Source organism: Arvicanthis niloticus, chromosome 11 (assembly GCF_011762505.2).
Source record: "Arvicanthis niloticus isolate mArvNil1 chromosome 11, mArvNil1.pat.X, whole genome shotgun sequence".
Taxonomy (NCBI): domain Eukaryota; kingdom Metazoa; phylum Chordata; class Mammalia; order Rodentia; family Muridae; genus Arvicanthis; species Arvicanthis niloticus.
In genome coordinates this window covers 54,718,896-54,736,799 of record NC_047668.1, presented here as the reverse complement: position 1 = coordinate 54,736,799, position 17,904 = coordinate 54,718,896, and the positions used below count along the sequence as shown (strand labels likewise).

Here is a 17,904-nt window from a genome sequence, read left to right as displayed (position 1 = left end):
TTACTTCCTTAGATTTCTAGAAGGGGATTTTTGGGTCAAGGGATATGACTATAATACACTGGGTATATTTTATCTAATTGAATTTCAAAAAAGGTGGGAGCTGGGATTTCATTTGAATTCCACCTGTCCTGCCCAGGAGGAGTTTGAATTCCACCTGTCCTGCCCATGAGGAGTAGGGGGTTTGTTGTTTGCTTTTTGTTCTGTTCTGTTTTGGTCTTGATCTATCATGGGACACACTGAGCACTCAGTACAAGTGCACAGAGATGTGAAGTACTGAAAACTAAGCCACCAGCTCAGGGAGAGGCCAGGAGGTAGCTCAGGACATGTCCCTTGAGAAAAGCACACAGTCTCCCGGCACAGTACAGGTAGCTCTTTCAGAACACAGAATATACAGTAGTGTCTCCCATCTATCCACAGTCCACAGAATATTAGATGGAAAAATCTAAATATCATTCATACATTTGGAGAAGTTGTTTGGCTTTTTTTTTTAAGGTGGGTTTCACACCCTGGGCTGGCCTGGAACTCACCATGGAATCCAGGCCTTAAACTCAACAGTCATACCTCAGCTCCCCAGAGCTAAGATTACAGGCGTGAGCAACCAAGCCTTACACTGTATTAAACGCGTTTGTTAAGTTATTCTATTGTATTTGTTGTTGTTAGCCTCCTGCTGTACGAGTTAACTTGGTGATAGGTGTGCATGTATAGTGTACAAGCATAGTGTGTATAGAGCTCGGTCCTCTGTGGTTTCAGGCATCCTGTGGGGGCCTTGCAAGAACTCCAACAAACAAGAGGGGATGTACACTCTTGCACATGAAGGAAAGCCTCTTAGTCATCCCAGTGGGCACACAAGTGGAGCTGCTCTTAAGAGGTGCTTTTGCCCCAGGCAGGCAGGCTTTGGCACAAGTCACCAGGGTGGCTGGCTGGGTGGGGAAGAAAGGAGCAAGCAGGTTTCCAAGCTCCGCCAGACGACTCACATGAGACAAGACAGTGAGTACAAACACTGCTCACCTTAGGACCACAGATGCGACCGTCTGAGGTAAAAGAGCACAGGCTAGGTAGCCTGGGGAAGCCACACACTCAGAGCCGGACTGATCTGGTACTTCTGCCACATTCCAGGTTGGAGGAAAGATGGATGAAAACCGTTTTGTAGCCGTCACCAGTTCTAACGCAGCCAAGATTCTCAACCTGTATCCTCGCAAGGGCCGCATCATCCCGGGAGCCGATGCTGATGTGGTGGTGTGGGACCCAGAAGCCACCAAGTAAAGCTTGCCGCTAGTCTCCTGGGATTAGGGGGATTTGGGGTTTTGAAGAACTTATATTTACAGAACTGCAAAGGTGAATAACCTTTGCCCCATTTCAAATTTAGAGAAAGGTGGTAATAGTATGTAGATGACCATGTTCCTCCTCATATGCTCATGTGTCTGTCCATCCCTATGCATACCCATGTCCAATGTCCCTGTCCCTTCTTATAAGGACACCAGTTAGATGGGAGAAATACATACTTATATAACCTCCTTTTGCATTAATTCTCTAAAGGCTCTATGCCCAAATATGGCCCCATATTTGAGATGCTGAGATGCTCAGGGTAAAGATTTCAACACAAGGATTTTCAGGGGATGGATTGAGCCCATATCAGGCAGCTCTGGGTACCATTCCTTCCTGTTGGGCAGCATCTCTCCATCCAGATGTGCTGTCTTTACATGTGCTCAGAAGATCTTGTTCCACCCTCATTCTTACCAGGACCATCTCAGCCAGCACCCAGGTGCAGGGTGGAGACTTCAATCTGTATGAGAACATGCGCTGTCACGGTGTACCACTGGTCACCATCAGCCGGGGACGTGTTGTGTATGAGAATGGCGTCTTCATGTGTGCGGAGGGCACTGGCAAGTTCTGTCCCCTGCGGTCTTTCCCAGACATTGTCTATAAGAAGCTGGTACAGAGAGAGAAGGTAAGGGGGTTAAGAAGGAAGATGTGTGGGAAGAGGTCAAGGCCCTTGTTGGGGGGGGCATCTTCACTCCCCCACCTTAACTCTCAGACATTGTTGTCTTGTATATTATTTTTGCATCAATGTGACCAGGATACCTTAAGAGGGCAAAGGTTTCAGAAACTTTAAAGTGACGGGTCAGCTCATGATGATGGAGGTATGTGAGATGACTGTTCACATGCAGCAGATGGGGAAGAAGCCAGAAGCCAGAACGAACGGCCAGCCATGCTTCATCTCCTAAAGATTCCAGGGCCCCAGCCAGGGAATAAGCATCCAGAATATGAGCCTATGGGGAGACATTTCAGATTCAAGCTGTAACACACGGTTTCCTATGGATGCTATCTATTATCATGTAGCCAGAAGAGTGTGCGGCAGGGACAGTAGGGAAGGTGGAACTGGAAAATGCTGGTTTCCACTTCTCATTTTGTATACAACTATGATGGTGGTGGTGGTGGTGGTGGTGGTGTGTGTGTGTGTGTGTGTGTGTGTGCGCGCGTGTCTGAGGGTGCTCATGGAAACCAGAAGTTTCAGATGCCTCTGGAGCTAGAGTTACAGGTTGTGAGCCACTTCACATGGGCACTGGGTACTGAACTCAGGGCCTCTCTCTGCAAGAGCAATCCACACTTTCAACCTCTGAGCCACCTCTACAGTCTCAATATATAAAATTTTAAGTGTGCAAGCAGATAGGGAACCTGGGGAGTGTGTCTGTAACCAGTGAGGTCCTCCTGATACATAGGCTGGTGGCTCAGTCCCTTTGCCATCTTGCTAATGCCAACGGGGCCTCCATGCCTGTTGTTTCTCTCAAAAAGACTGTAGACAGACAGCATGCAACATTGTAGTTGAGATTCCATCCCAAAGGATCCAGTTCTCAAAGCTGCTGCTGCTCCCTCAGCCTCCTGCACATGTGCCAACACACTTTCTCCCCCCTCACAGTAGCACTTTTAATAGAGTGAATCGCCATAACTGACTAAGGCCAGGACAGCTCTAAGCGACAGAGCAGAGATTGGAACCTTGGCAATCTAGTTTGTGCAATATAACTCTTAGCCCTTTAGTATTGCTTCTGGCAGTGGCCCATGCCCAAATAAAGTATATCTAGCCTAAGTTTTCTCTGGGTTGTCAGACCACAGGAAAAGGTCTGGCCTGATGTGATCCTGGCAATTGTCAGGACAGCATTATATGTGTCAGAATGCTCACCATGGAGAAGTTCTTCAACCATTACCCTGCCAAACTCCCCTGGAAGGATTCCACCCATGTGAGGGGGCAGAGACCAAGGCACTTCCTGCATATGGGCACTTACACATGCACGCACATGCTAAGCTTATGTAGAAGTGAGAAAGGCATACCTCAGTGTTTGGACTATGGAAACAAGAAGCCTGTGTGTCTTGGGTCCTGTGCAGAGTCGCTGCTGTTGGAGGAGGATGCTTCAGCTGTGCACTTGGCTCTGACAAACCCATCTCTTCTCTTCACTAGACCTTAAAAGTGAGGGGAGTGGACCGCACTCCCTACCTAGGAGATGTCGCTGTTGTTGTCCACCCTGGGAAAAAAGAGATGGGAACACCACTGGCCGACACGCCCACACGGCCAGTCACCCGGCACGGGGGCATGCGGGACCTTCATGAATCCAGTTTCAGCCTCTCTGGTAAGGGTGAGGGTGTGGTGGGAGCTGGCAGGCAGGATAAAGGCCCAGGGGATGGGCTAAAGACTGCAGGTCCTTTGTAGTGCTGTGAGACACACAGCTCGCAGGATGCCCAGCCTGTGTTTTTGGAGACATACAGGCTGAAGGGCCTGGGAGAGCCAGGCTTGCTCACCAGCCGCTAGACAGGCCACAGGCCATTAGATGCTCTCCCTGGTGATGTTTTTGTCCCTTGAAACCCCTTGAGGACATTGCACACAGGGTACCCCACAGATGTCCAGGGCTCAGAAGGACAGCCCTCCTGCTGTCATTGTCCTCTCCCCCTCCCGGCCTCACTGGAGCCTCCCTCCAGTGAGCCTCCCTCACTGGAGTCTCCCTCATTCCTCATTTCTACCCTCCAACCTTCACACATCACCTGCATCTTTTCTCCCCTTTCTCTTTTTGTTTTTTTAAGCAGGAATTTTATGATAAACATTTCAATGACTTTAAGTAAAATGTTTCTTTCTTTTAGCTCTTACCCCCCCCCCCCCCCAGTTTCTCTCCCTATCTCCATGCCCTAGCTCTTGTCTATCTACAAAATGCCTAGGTTTCTCTGTCATATCCTGACCCTATTTTTAATATTATGCCCTTCCAGTGACTGTAACACTAAGCCTGGGGCCCTTTAGACCTTCTCTATCTATGCAATTATACCTCACATACCTCAGAGGTCCCTGGTGGGGAACATTGCCTCATCGATGGTGAGATGTTCTCAATGGAGAGCAGACAGAGGCCATGAGATCTGTTAGTCCTTAGTGAAGCTTTGTTGGGAACCATTACCACCACTTGAAAGGGCAGCAGCCCAGCCTCCCTGACCCCAGGACTAGCCAGAGAGAATCTACTCTGCAAGGCCTGTCTCTATTTGAGGAAGAAAGGCAGGAGGAACAAGAGCATAGAATCCTGAAGGATAGAGAATGAGGACCACACACAAACCATCCCAGGATGAGAGGTGGAGAACCGACCTCTGAAGCCCCGCCTACTGAGGTCCTGCCTACTGAGGTCCCTAGATTCCCAGCTTTGTGCTGACAGCAGCTTGTACCAGGGACCTATGGTTTCCACTGGAGCTGCTGGTGGCCTGTGGAGAGGAGTCCTCCAAAACGTGCTCCCAAAGCGCTAGTCCCATGAGCAGTGGGACGTGACTGTTGGGTGGTGTTTCTGGCCAAACACACTGAAGCTTTGCCAGTCCGGGCTGTGGATCCGTAGGACCTGAGCACACAGCCTGCAAAAGCTGACCCCCAGGAGAAATGATGAGACCCTGGAGCTATGGGGCCTAACTAGCCAGTGGTTCTTCTTTTCTTCTGCCCCACTCCAAGAACTATGACTTGACAGTGGCTCCCTCAGACACAGCAGACCTCAAGTTGCCTGCTCCAAGTCTTAATCTGTTGACAATGGGGGACACTGGTGAATGTCCCACTGCGATCTCTGGGACACTAGACCCTCCCTTCTTAGTCTTAGAATTCCAAGGTGTGAGCCTTTGGTTATATGGGTCTTTCACTTTCTAAAACAGTTTCTAAAACAGTTCTAAAACAGTTGTTTTATTCTCGGGTCCACTTACTGAGACCTGTGTCTGACGGTCTGTGTGAACTGGCTAGTCCCTTGGTCTGATAGTACAAGAGAGACTGAGTATGCTGTCCATGTGAGTGAGTGAGTGAGTGAGTGAGTGAGTGAGTGAGTGAGTGAGGAGGCTCATAATGTTGACTCAGAATCAGAAAACCTGGGTTCAAAACCCAGGCTCTTCAAAGCCTTTATACTGTAAAACATGGAAACCATATAATGTCCTCGATCCCTGGTTTTCTCAGCCAGATAGGATTGGGGTAATGGCTCAGTCAATAAAGCACTTGCCTTGTAAGCACAAGGACCTGAGTTCAATCCCAAGAAACCATATTGGAAAACCCCGGCATGGGCTGGAGAGATGGCTCAGCAGGAAGAGCATGTACTGCTCTTCCTGAGGACCTGAGTTCGGTTCCCAGTTTCCCAGCATTCACTGCCTAGCATCCAGAAACTCCAGGGGAACCCAACATTAAGGGACAAGAGAAGGAACATACTCACAGAAGGTTTAACTCTGCCCCTGGGGCCCAGGTGTCAGGGGCCTGTTAGCCCAGGCAGCATTGACCTGATTGACCCTCCCTGCTTCCTTCCTGCAGGTTCTCAGATTGATGACCACGTTCCAAAGCGGGCCTCAGCTCGGATCCTTGCGCCCCCTGGAGGCAGGTCGAGCGGTATTTGGTAAAGGCTCTGACCAGACCCCCCAACAAGTGAGGATGCTCCACCACCACCACCTGCCTGCACACTTTCCGGCCACAGCTGCAGTGGGTGGGAGAGGTTGGGCAGGGCAGCGCACCACCAGTGGGGGCTCCAGGAACCTGGGAGCCCTCCCCCTGTCTGAACATGATTCACGGGGCTTTGATCACCCCTAACAAGGCACTTTGAGCTGTCCCTCCTGCCCTGCTCCTTCCTTCCTTGGCCCTGGGGTTTCTCTGAGCCCCAGAAGCCCACACTATGCACAGCACCCAATGCATAGCACCTGGCCCTACCCCCTCCTCTCACCGTGACCTCCTGTGCTGGCTCTGGGAAGGCCCAGACTTTAGTGCTCTGCCCTGCTGCCCACCCAGACAGGTGTTCAGAGCACTTTAGCAAATGTGTTTTATAAGTAAGGGCCTTCCCCCTTCACCCCTTAGGCCCCATGGTGACATTTTCCCAAGTCAGACAGGTGTCAACTCCCCAGCCATGCCCAAGGTGTCCCATCTCTCCTGACTCACCCCAGCTATACTTGTGTGGGTACAGTCAGGACACCCCAGGTGTGGCTGTGCTTGGGACACCCTGTGCCCCTTGCTAGCCTCTTTCATTGCCTACCCTCACCCTCTGGGAGTCCCTGCCCCAGAAGGGTAGCCGGGTGGGCATGCGGCTAGTGCCAGGCGCGTGTAAATGGTTTTGTTTTGCACGTTTGGTTTGCGCAGTGGTTTGGTTTGACTTGTTTGTGCACCCTGTGGAAAATAACGGTGCTTCGTGTCACTAGCATAGCATAGAATTGGGAATAGATTTGGTTTGTAGGGGATGCTGCACTCACCACCAACCAGACAGTACGGGGCAGAGGCGGGGGCAGGCTGGCCCCCTGGCCCCTTTCTCCCAACCCAGGGTCCTTTTGCTTCCAGAAGCCCTGTACCATGCCTCCCCTATCCCACACTTCCTGCCACCTCCTCCTACTTCCCTACATGCAAACGATCCTGGATGCTGACCCTGGAAAGCTTCAGGCAGCATCTCTGATCCTTGTTACTCCCAGCACCAACCCCATATCCACACCCTCATACCCCAACACAGCTTCCTGTAACTTGCCCCTGTTGGGCAAGGCCTAGCTACTCCTCCTGTGTGACTAGTAAGAGTCCTCATACCTGCTGAGAAAGGGAGAGTAGGAGAGGGTTGGCTAGCCAACCACCAAGGGAGGGACTTCAACCCACAAGGCTTAGCTATAGAATCCACTCCACTGTACAAGTGCTATGGGATACTGCACTCAGCACTACACTGTTGCAGACTACTGGTTGGCCCCGCCCTGTCTCTGAAGCTCCTTGGAGGTTCTCGTAGGTGGCTACACAGTTTGGGAGGTGGCTCAGCTATCTGCCTTTGATAAGCCTCATCCCTGCCCCTCTTTGGCAAGTGATCTCACTTTCGTTAGAGCTCCACAAACTTGTCAGAGACCCCAGGGAGCCTGTCAGCCACTCTCACCCCCCCCCACCCCACCCCCGACCCCCCCCCCCACGCTTTTGTCCTGCTTTGGGTACATCAAAGCACTTCCCTGTGTCAGCTCTGACAACTTGACAGGTAGACTCCGAGGAGCTTCTGAGACAGGGTGGGGCTTACCACTCTCCCCCATCTCACAGATTAAAAACTGAGGCCCCAAGAGTTTAGGCCTCAGAAGTGTCGTGACTGCTCTTGTGGCCTTGACTGTCTAACCTAGCTGTGGGAAACAGTTGTGGATGGATGTCAGGCTCACCAGGAGTTTAACCAGATAGAATGCTTTCTTCCTGGGGGCACATTCTGTCTTGCTTTGCACACGCCGATTTTATCTTTGTCATGAACTGACTAATGTATTCTCTTGGTTTGAGCCTGGACTAGAAAAGTGTTGGGAACTTGTGTGTGGTTTCAGCTGTGCCCAGTGTCCTCACTTAGGAGCTTAAGGGACAGATAACCCAGAGGACTGAGGTAGCCCTGGGAACAGTAGGTAATGACCCTAGAGAAGCCTTCACAGGTAACATAAACACTGACGCTGACCCCTGGTACAGTGTCTGTCTCTCTCTTTCCCTCTCCCACTCACCTCTCCTTCTCTTCCTTTTCTTCCTCCTCCTCCTCTTCCTTCTCCTTTTTCTTCTTGAGACAAAGTCCTGCCTAGGTAGCCTGGCCTTGAACTCACAGAAACCCTGCCTTCATTTCCCCAAGTACTGGAATTATACACATAAACTACCACACCTAGCTATATGTCATCTTTGTCTATTTCTGCCCTTGCTGGGTCATGGGTCTTGGGCAGATGCCAAAGATCTAAGAGGTGGTAGGACCAGCTAGGCCAGAGCGCTTTACCCTTTCCGAGCGCCTCCACCTGAGAAGCGTATGACCTGAAGTGGTAGGAGAGTACACGTTCAAGGGGCCACTGTGGGCCTTCTACTTCATCCACCCTGCCCTTCTGCAGCCCCAAGGCCACCCTTTCATAGACTGTGTGCTCACCCAGGAGCTTCTAGATGGGAGGCTTAAAGAGCCAAACAAATCATCACCCCCCAGTGTCCACTCCCTGCCCCATGCAGAGCTCCAGCCACCCCATCCCAGGTCCAGTGGCTGCTGGCTGGAGCGAAAGGGGTCTCTGGTTGCACCGAGTGCAGCTCTCAAACTGGTCTTGTACTTGCTGAATAAACACTGTTGTTCTTGCCTTAGCTGCTCTCTAGGTTTGTGGGGTTAACTTACCAGAAAATTGTGCTACTGTGCGTGTATGTGTGTGTGTGTGTGCGCGTGTGTGTGTAGTGCTAGGGGTCCACAGTAGGTCGCTTGTCAAGCCAATGCCGTGATGAGGGCATCTCTTATATTGACCCAAAAACCACAGAACCACACGGAAGCCAAACCCCCTCTAGCTGCTGAGGTGGCAGGCACAGCCTGGGGTCAGAAAGGACCTGTCAGCACCCCAGCACCCAAGTGACTTCCTCACTCCTTTGTAAACGTCATGGTGCTAAGGTTGTGTCAATCCCGAGATGACACATGGCCCTGTGCTTTGGCCACCATTTGAGGCAAAACAGCCCAACACATGTGTTCTGGTGCAGGTTTGTATTAAACTGTAGCTACTTCTCACTCGGCCTCTGTTGTGTTTTTTCAAGATGTAACCTGGCAGAAAGCCTCCTCTGCAGCAGCTATGTGTCGCTTCAGTTGCTAGGACAACAGCTTTGATCCATCACTCTGATCCAGTGGCAACTCACTGGGAGGTCTGGGCAAGGTCTGGAGATACGAAAATTTAAAAATTTAAAACAAACATTCATGTTAAGGTCATCCCTCTCCTGAAAGCCCAGGATTTCTGATAGTGGAGAAGAAAATTTTCAGCCAGATTTCTTGGGACAGTTGGCATGTTATCTGAAGTAGGAAAAATCAGAGGAGGCATTAGAAACAAAAAGAGAAGGATCTAGACCTTCTTAGTTAGGGTTTCATTGCTGTGAAGAGACACCATGACCAAGGCAACTCAATAAAGGCAAGCATTTAATTTGAGGTTTAGTCCATTATGGTGGGAAGTGGCAGCACCAGGCAGACATGGTGTTGGAGAAGGATCTGAGAGGTTTTTAAGATTTTTTTTCTTTTTCTTTTTTTTCTTTTTTTGTTATTGTTGTTGTTTCGAGACAGGGTTTCTCTGTGTAGCCCTGGCTGTCCTGGAACTCACTCTGTAGACCAGGCTGGCCTCGAACTCAGAAATCTGCCCGCCTCTGCCTCCCAAGTGCTGGGATTAAAGGCGTACGGGACACTGCCCAGCTAAGATTTATTTATTTATTTTGTATAGTGTTATGCCTACATATATGCCTTCACGCCAGAAGAGGGTGCCAGATCTCATCATAGATGGTTGTCAGCCACCAAGTGGTTGCTGGGAATTGAACTCAGGTCCTCTGGAAGAGCAGTCAGTGCTCTCAACCTCTAAGCCATCTCTCCAGCCCTGAGTTCTACATCTTAATCTGCATGCAGGAAGGGTGTGTTTCACACTGAGTTTAATTACCTTGAGCATTAAGACCTCAAAGCCCCGCCTCCTCAGTGACATACTTCCTCCAACAAGGTCACACCTCCTAATAGTGCCACTCTTATAGCCAAGCATTTAAACATAAGAATCTATGGGGACCAAACCTATTCAAACTACCACTTTCTACTCCCTGACCCTCATAAGCTTATAGCCGTAACATAATGCAAAATGCATTTAGTCCAACTTCAAAAGTCCCCATAGTCTATCACAGTGTGAACAATCTTTAAAAGTTCAAAGTCTTTTCTGAGATTCATGCACTCTCTTAACTGTAATCCCCTATAAAATAAAAAAGCAGATCACATTCTCCAGACATATCATCACAAGATCTACATTAGCATTGCAAAATGCAAGGAAGGGAGAAAATACTGGACCAAAGCAAGACTGAAAACCAGCTGGGCAAACTCCAAACTCAGCATCTCCATGTCTGATGTCAAAATGCTCTTCAGATCTCCAAATCCTTTCAGCTTTGTTGACTGCAACATACATCTTTCTCATTGGCTGGTTCCACTTCCCTGATAGCAGCTTTCCTCAGCAGGTATCCCACTGCTCTGGCATCTCTAACATCTTGGCATCTCCAAGGCAATCCAGGGTTCACCTTCATGGCTTCCTGCAGTGGCCTCTCCCTCTTGGTATCTGCAGGGACACCCTTGGCATACATTTGGCTTCAGCAACTTTCCTTCATCACAGGGCGATCTCTAAAGCCAGAGCCACATGGCCAAAGCTGCCAAGGTCTGCTGCTTGCTGGGGCTGGAACATGGCCCCCTTGTTCAATTACATCTTCACCAGATTTCTGGTTTTGATAGTTTTCTTCACTGCCTAACCTTGGCTGTTGTGGAACTTATTCTGTAGACTCGGCTGACCTTGAACTCGGAGATCTGCATGCCTCTGTCTCTTAAGTACTGGGGTTAGTTATCCCAAGGCCTCAGTGTGTCTTTGAAGGGCCTTTGCCTGCTCACTTGCTTTCTAGAACCCCACCATTGAGCATGGCAACCAGACCTCAAAAGCCCTTGAATGTTAGGAGAGATTACCTGATTAAACTCACACTAAAATAAGTGAAGTACAAACTATAGTCACAGCATTTGGAAGATTGAGGCAGGGGGATCATGAGTGTGAGGCCAGCCTGGGTCACATATGCATAAACCCTGTCTCAGAGTGAATATATTGTTAATTTTAGTACTGTGCGGTACCTTGTAATTTCTTAACCCTCTGAGATCTAACCCTAATGACTAAATTCTAGATGCTGGAGTAGGTTTTGACAAATCTATGCTAAACACATGGGCTAGGGGGTAGGGAAGACACAACCTTTAGTACCCTCACTCAGGAGGCAAAGGCAGGCAGGGCTACAGTGAGACCCTGTCTCAAAAACAAAAAGGAAAAAACAAAAGCAGAATCACATGCGATAGACCGTTTGCATGGCCCGAGGTAGTGCATAGGTACATACTTGGGAAGACCCTGGATACTTTAATATATGTGCTGTTGAGAAAGAACCAGCTTTGGTCTTGAAAATTAGGATCAGACAGGAGAATCAACAGCTCTAAAGTCATCAGCCTTGATTTTTAAGTCTATTTTATTTTATTTTATTTTATTTTATTTTATTTTATTTTATTTTGAGACAGGATTTTACTAGGCAGCCCTGGCTGGCCTGGAACCATGTAGACCAGGCTGGCCTTGCACTCATAGAGATTAAAGGCATGCACCACTACACCTGACAGTAGAAGCTTTAACAAAACATTGCCAACAAGCAACACACTGAGCTTACTGTGCTGTAAAAGTTTGCTCTAAAACCATATCTCTCTTCTCAATGTCCCGATTTACAGTGATATCTGCACCCTGGATGAGCATTGGTTTCTGGTGAGTCACATGACTGCATTGGAAATACCCTTGATGTGCAAAATTTTCACATTTTTTTTATTATTAAAAGGAAGTCGTTCTTTTGAGATGAGATTTCTTTATGTCATTTCTCAATGGACAGACTGACAACATGGTTATAGGAATTCAAGTTCTCCAAGACCCTCTGGGGGCAACTCCCTGTAATGCCAAGGTCACCCAACAGAAAATTTGCCCCACATCTCTGCAAGCTTTGGTGACGTCATCTAACCAGTGCCTCTGTGTTGCTGGAAGTCTTTGTTGTAAACCGGCCTGAGTTAAGCAGGATTGAGGACCCTGGAATCCCCCCAGCAGCAGCACCATGCTACATTTCAAGGCACCTGAGGAGTTAAGATCACTAACAGACTTTTGGAAAAGACTTTGACCTCTTCATGCCTGGGGGAACTGAAACTACTGAGAAAGGACCCAGTTTTGAGTGTTTTGAGTCCCAAGGTCAAGACCCTTCAGTAACAAGGCCTTACAAGTGTGCTCTCATGGCAGTGGCATCAGAATTCCTGGTGGCCCAGAAGAGGAACTTCAGGCCGCTCATAGACATCTTAGGAAGAGTTGCCATGTGGGGGCTGCTGATGTTTACATGGACGTTCAACAGCCAGGTCTCCAGGAGTGGCCCAAGTAGTGTCTTTCTGCAGAATGCTTTGTAATTTCTCCCTGCTGTGTGTGCTGTGGTTGTGAAATTCCTGGGAACTGGTAGCAGGATCTGTGAGAGAATGCTGCCTTCCATTCTGTTCCACAGATATGTCTCTTTCTTCTGTCACCATGGTCATGAGAACTGGCATCCCAGTTCCATTCACTAATCAAAGCCAGTGCTTTGGGGATTATAATGGCTTAACCGGATGTGAGCAAAGTGGAGCTCCCTTCTAGGCTGGAGGTCTGAAATTGCTTATGGAGCCCAGCGACTCTCAGCCAGGGGCAGTTTTGTCCTCTAGGAGACAAGTGTAGGAAATATTTGGACATCCTTTTGGCTGTCACAACTTAGCGGACTAGCACTACTAGAATCTAGTGGATAGAGCTCCAGGACCCTGCCAAGCTACTCGGGATGCACTTGGGGCAGCCGCCACAACAAGGAATTCTTCAACCCAAAATGTCAGCAGCAGTGAGATGAAGAAGATCTAAGCACACAGCTTGACAACCCTATGAAGCTTAATGATGGAATGAGATCATGGCTCTAGAAAATTGTATAGAGAAGTTTTGGGGAGGATGCAGAGCTAAGTTGATGATGCAATTCTGTGTGGCAAGGCATTCTGGATGAAAAGCATCACGCACAGGGATGGGTCAAGCATCTCAGGACCAGTCAGAGGCAAGGACCCCAAGGATTCTTACCATGTTCTTCCCCATGGCTTCACTTGTCAATCCTCTGCCACCAAGATCAGAAACTGTCTTGTACCAGGTCCTGCTTGACCACCGTGCAATGCCACAGGAAACTGAGGGCCATATGTAGATCCGACTGAGACTCGAAATGCAGGTGACACAGCCAAGTGGCAGCTTAGTCACTGTCATGTCTCCATTCTTTAATTATTAAATGTATAGACTTTCTGTTATACCTGGGTGTAAACTAAGCCCCTCTCCAGGAAACATCTTGTGGTGGGTAGAGAAAAGGACCTTTTTAAAACTCCAGGAAGGGTGCTTGCAAAAGGAAGTGGGCATTGTGGCTAAAAGAAAATTCTAAAAGAGTTTCTGAATGGTTGACACACTGTACATGATGGGTCAGGTATTTGATGAGGTAGTCAGGTCTTATTTGTTTCCATGACATCCTTTTCTCAAATGTCTGGGTGTAAGGTATACAAACAACTTCTGAGATTTAAGTACACAACTTGGTAAATCTGTATGAAACGGATGTGCAACTGGAGGCAGACCACTGCCAGCACCTGGGAAATCTGCTTTGTGACTCTCCTGTCATATCAGTGCCCCCCAGCCCCACCCCCACGGATAACCACATCCCTGGCAAATGAGCGTGGTCTAGTTTTGAACACTAATTCATGGAATGATACAATGCATTCTCTTTGTCTGACTCTGTTTCTGATATAATGGACACATCTTTTTGTTATGTCTAAGACTATCTATGATGGAGGGCCAATTTTGTCAGCAGTATGTGCAAACAGGAACTTACATACAGGATAAAAGTACATTTTGGTGTGAAGGGTGTATGCAAGGTTCTTTCCTGCTGGTGTGGAATGAGACTTGTGCAATTCAAAAGTGAAATTAAGAAAGCAATTCCAGTTATAGTAGCATCAAATAGAAGAAAATGAGTGCTGGAAAGATGGCTCAGTGGCACTGGCTTCTCTTGGAGAGGATCCAGATTCAGTTCCTAGGACAGCTTGAAATCACATGACTGCAGTTTGAGGGAATCTGACTCCCTCTTCTGGTTGCCTACATATATGCACATACATATAGTTGGGCACACAAACATACAGGTAGTAAAGTAAATGCTTCTAAAATTAAAAAGTATAAAGTGCTTAGCAAGACAATCAGAGCAATTCTGCTCTGAAACCCATGGAATTGTTGGAAATGTTTAAAAGACCAAAATAAATGAAAGATAATTCCGTGCTCATGAATCAGAGGACTTCATATCATTAAGGTGGCCATAGCCACTGAAATGGATCCATAGATTCTGTATAATCCCCAGCAGAATTCCAGCTGTAAAGGTGGAGATTTGGTTTTAAAATTCATTTGGAACAATAAGGAAAATCTTAAGGGAGCTGGTGAAACCATCGTGAATCCAATCTCAGTAGGGTTTCCTCTTGAATATCCCACTACATTAACCCCTCTGACCAATACAACAGCCTTTGGGAAACACACTCAGACCTTATCCAAACCACGCACACACATGGAAGGCATGAAGATAAGGACACACACTGTCCCTGTAGCTAGCAGACTACTGAGACAATGAATGGCCTCTAAGGAGCTGACATTTCCCTTGCCCTCTCATGCTGGGGAAGGAAAAGCCTGAGATCTTGACCTCAGCCAGAGGGGAACTTGTCTTCTGGAAGGAGATTGCACATTAACTATGTTGGCAATGACACAGAACAGACTGAGAGCCAACGGCAGCAGTCAGTATAGAGTCAGTGAGGGGCAGGACAACATGTTGGCCAGATATGCCCAGTTAAGCATACCTCCTCTTCTCTATTTAAACCTCGTGTCAGTACTTGGAAGATGGAGTTGGGGACACCATTGACCCTCCTTACTGGTTCTTCCAACATGGACACATTGTATAAATCTTTTTCTGTCTGTTACTATTATTTGTCTATTGAGGATGCTGGTCCAGTCCTCCTTGTTAGAACTGCAAAGGCCCAGACTCTGACCCTAACAACTCCAGTAACAATTTCAAGATGATTCGGTGGAGAAAAAAAAACAAAAACAGTATTCTCAACAAATTGTGCTTAAACACATTGATATCCACATGCAAAAGAAATCGGAATTGGAATTTTGCCTCACAGTATGCAAAACTCAGCCAAAACGGGCCAAAAATGTAAATCCAAGAGCTAAAGCTACACATTTTTAGAAAAAAAAAAAAAGCATAGAGGTACATTTTTAGAGCTTTGATTAAATATCAGATCCATACATATGACATCAAAAGCACACACACACATACTATATATATATATATATAATTTCAATATAATTGAAAAATGCATATGTCAAAGAAGATTATCGCACACAGAAAGAGAGAAACGAGAGGAGAATCTTCATGCCTTGGAAAATGTAAAGATCAACTGGAGAAGCAGAGGATTCTGGGAGAGGAAAGCACTTGGTGCTAACTTCCTTTGGCATGCCTTCATCCTTGCCCAGAGCAGCAGCTGCGACAAAGGTGTCCCTTGCCCCACCCACTTTCACCCTTAGACCCTTCTGGTCTGCCAGGGCTTTTCCAGGTTGAGCGGGCTGGACTCCAGTCATAGTACTAACCAGAAAGACCTCCAGATGGTGCTGTAAACTCATCTGTGACTACGTTGGCTTAAGCCACACAAGGCCACTAGGAAGTGACCAGGTAAGGCTGGGGGGGCGGGGGAAGAACACGGTTTCTATGTTTGGTCCTGGACCCCCAGCAGAGCTTAAAGTGGTACAACAGCACATGAATGAGGAACCACATCATTTTTCTCATACCTGGTTCTCTCTTAAGAGAGTCAACTCTTTCACGCCAATCTCCAAATAAATAAAACAGGACAGGCACTTAAATTTAAACCTCACATAAAAATAACTATGTCAAAATAGTGTTTGTAGCATGCTATACTAAAAAGAAAAGAAAAACCACAAATTCGCACTTAATAAAGATGTCATATATTCATGTAGCAATTTATGTCTGGCTGGCTTACTGACTCTTCCACCAACCATTTAATAAGTGCCTATATATCATCTCCTAGACCTGCATTAGGAAGACCCAAGGACATCTACATCTAGAAGTGAGTGGGGACCGAGAAATGTTGACAAACGGTGGTAGTCAGAAAGCAGGGCAAGCATGGGACGAGGGTGGGGGGAAGTGCGGATTTTGGCACAGGCAATAAGTTCAGAACTTCTTTGTATTCTTGTTTGTTTGTTTGTTTGTTTGTTTGTTGTTTTGGTTTTTTTTTTCTCCTTTTGGTTTTTTGAGACAGAGTTTCTTCATATAGTCCTGGCTGGCCTCAAATACACAGAGATCTGCCTACCTCTGCCTCCTGAGTGCTGGGATTAAAGTTAGCATGCACCAGCACGGCCCAGCCAGAACTATTCTGATGTTCACTGGCTACGAGTAATCTTGGTGCGTTATTAGCACGTGTAGGCACCACCACACTGGGAAAGTGTCCAGGGAGCACTGTGCACGGCAGAGCCACTGAGGAGCTAACACCGAGACTGGTCCTGATCAATGGATAGATGTTTACCTGAGCAGGGACCACCTCACAGTTTATGTCTCAGCCAAGAAACCACTGTTTGCTTGTACAATTTCAAGTTCTTGTTTTCATATATGTCGAGAAGCGTTGCCGTGGAGAGGACATAAAAAGAGCAGAGGGTGAACAAAAATGATCAAATCTTGTGTCTACTGAATGTAGGACCCTAAAGTTTTATCTTTTAGCAAGTGTCTCCCAAACTTCACCATCACAGTACCTCTAAAGGCATGGGCAGTATTGTACGAAGAACATCTCAGCTGGAATACCAGCTTTTCTTAAAAGTCTTGTGGTGGTTTGAATATGCTTGGCCCAGGATGTGGCACTATTATGAAGTGTGGCCTTGCTGGAGGAAGTGGGCATTGTGGGGATGGACTCTGAGACGCTCCTCCTACCTGCCTGGAAGACAAAGTTCTCTTGCTTGCCTTCGGAACAAGATGTAGAACTCTCAGCTTCTCCAGTGCCCTGCCTGCCTGGACACTGCCATGGTCCCTGATATGATGATAATAGACTAACCTCAGACCCAGTGAGCCAGCCTCCAATTAAATGTTGTCCTTTATAAGAGTTGCCTTGGTCATGTTGTGTCTACAGCAATGAAAACCCTAAGGCAAGACTTATTTTTTAAAATCACATAGTTTTACATCTACTTCATGTATCCAGTCATTTCAGTACAGATGGTATCATTAGCAGTGGTGGCGCACGCCTTTAATCCCAGCACTCAGGAAGCAGAGGCAGGCGGAGCTCTAAGTTCAAGACTAGCCTGGTCTACAGAGTGAGTTCCAGGTTTCTGTATGAACCTATCTTGAAATGAACAAACAAACAAATAAGCAAGAGATACTGTTGTTCTTACTCTCTAAACAAAGCAGAAACCTGGAAAATGTGCATTTATTCTGTAGCTCTTCCGCCCTACGTAATTATGTAACTTTCCCTCACTAAGCCAGTTTGTGAGGGGAAAACCATACAGAATCAAGTCCAGTGTTATATGACAGGCTTTGACTTATAGAAAGAGCCCTGAGGCAGTGATACTGAAGGTGGATCAAAAATGGAGGGTCTTCCAAGGCAGGCAGGTATGAGACAACACAATACAGAGATGGTCATGGGGAGAGAGACCAGACAGACACAAACATGTGACTGACATTTCAGAAGTAGAACTGATTTTAATAGCAAACTGTCCTGGGAGTTGGGGAGAGGAGTGGGTTAGACTCACAGGCAGGTTTTTGACACCATTGACAACGTTAGGACTATAAAGGGGGTGCTGGTG

General features: G+C 47.5%; 1 protein-coding gene across 2 annotated transcripts in view; it reads left to right on the top strand.

Moving 5' to 3' along the window:
- Nucleotides 1-6,095, top strand: part of Dpysl5 (dihydropyrimidinase like 5) — an 84,157-nt gene extending 78,062 nt beyond the window's left edge. Inside the window, exons 10-13 of one of the 2 annotated variants that reach the window (XM_034514385.2) lie at nucleotides 1,117-1,259; nucleotides 1,741-1,948; nucleotides 3,455-3,623; nucleotides 5,798-6,095. In XM_034514385.2, coding sequence (XP_034370276.1) covers nucleotides 1,117-1,259; nucleotides 1,741-1,948; nucleotides 3,455-3,623; nucleotides 5,798-5,883 — 606 coding nt within the window. In that variant the 3' untranslated portion in view covers nucleotides 5,884-6,095. The remainder of the gene's footprint in view (nucleotides 1-1,116; nucleotides 1,260-1,740; nucleotides 1,949-3,454; nucleotides 3,624-5,797) is intronic. The other variant, XM_076942187.1, reaches the window with a different exon arrangement.
- The last annotated feature ends 11,809 nt before the right edge of the window (nucleotides 6,096-17,904 follow it).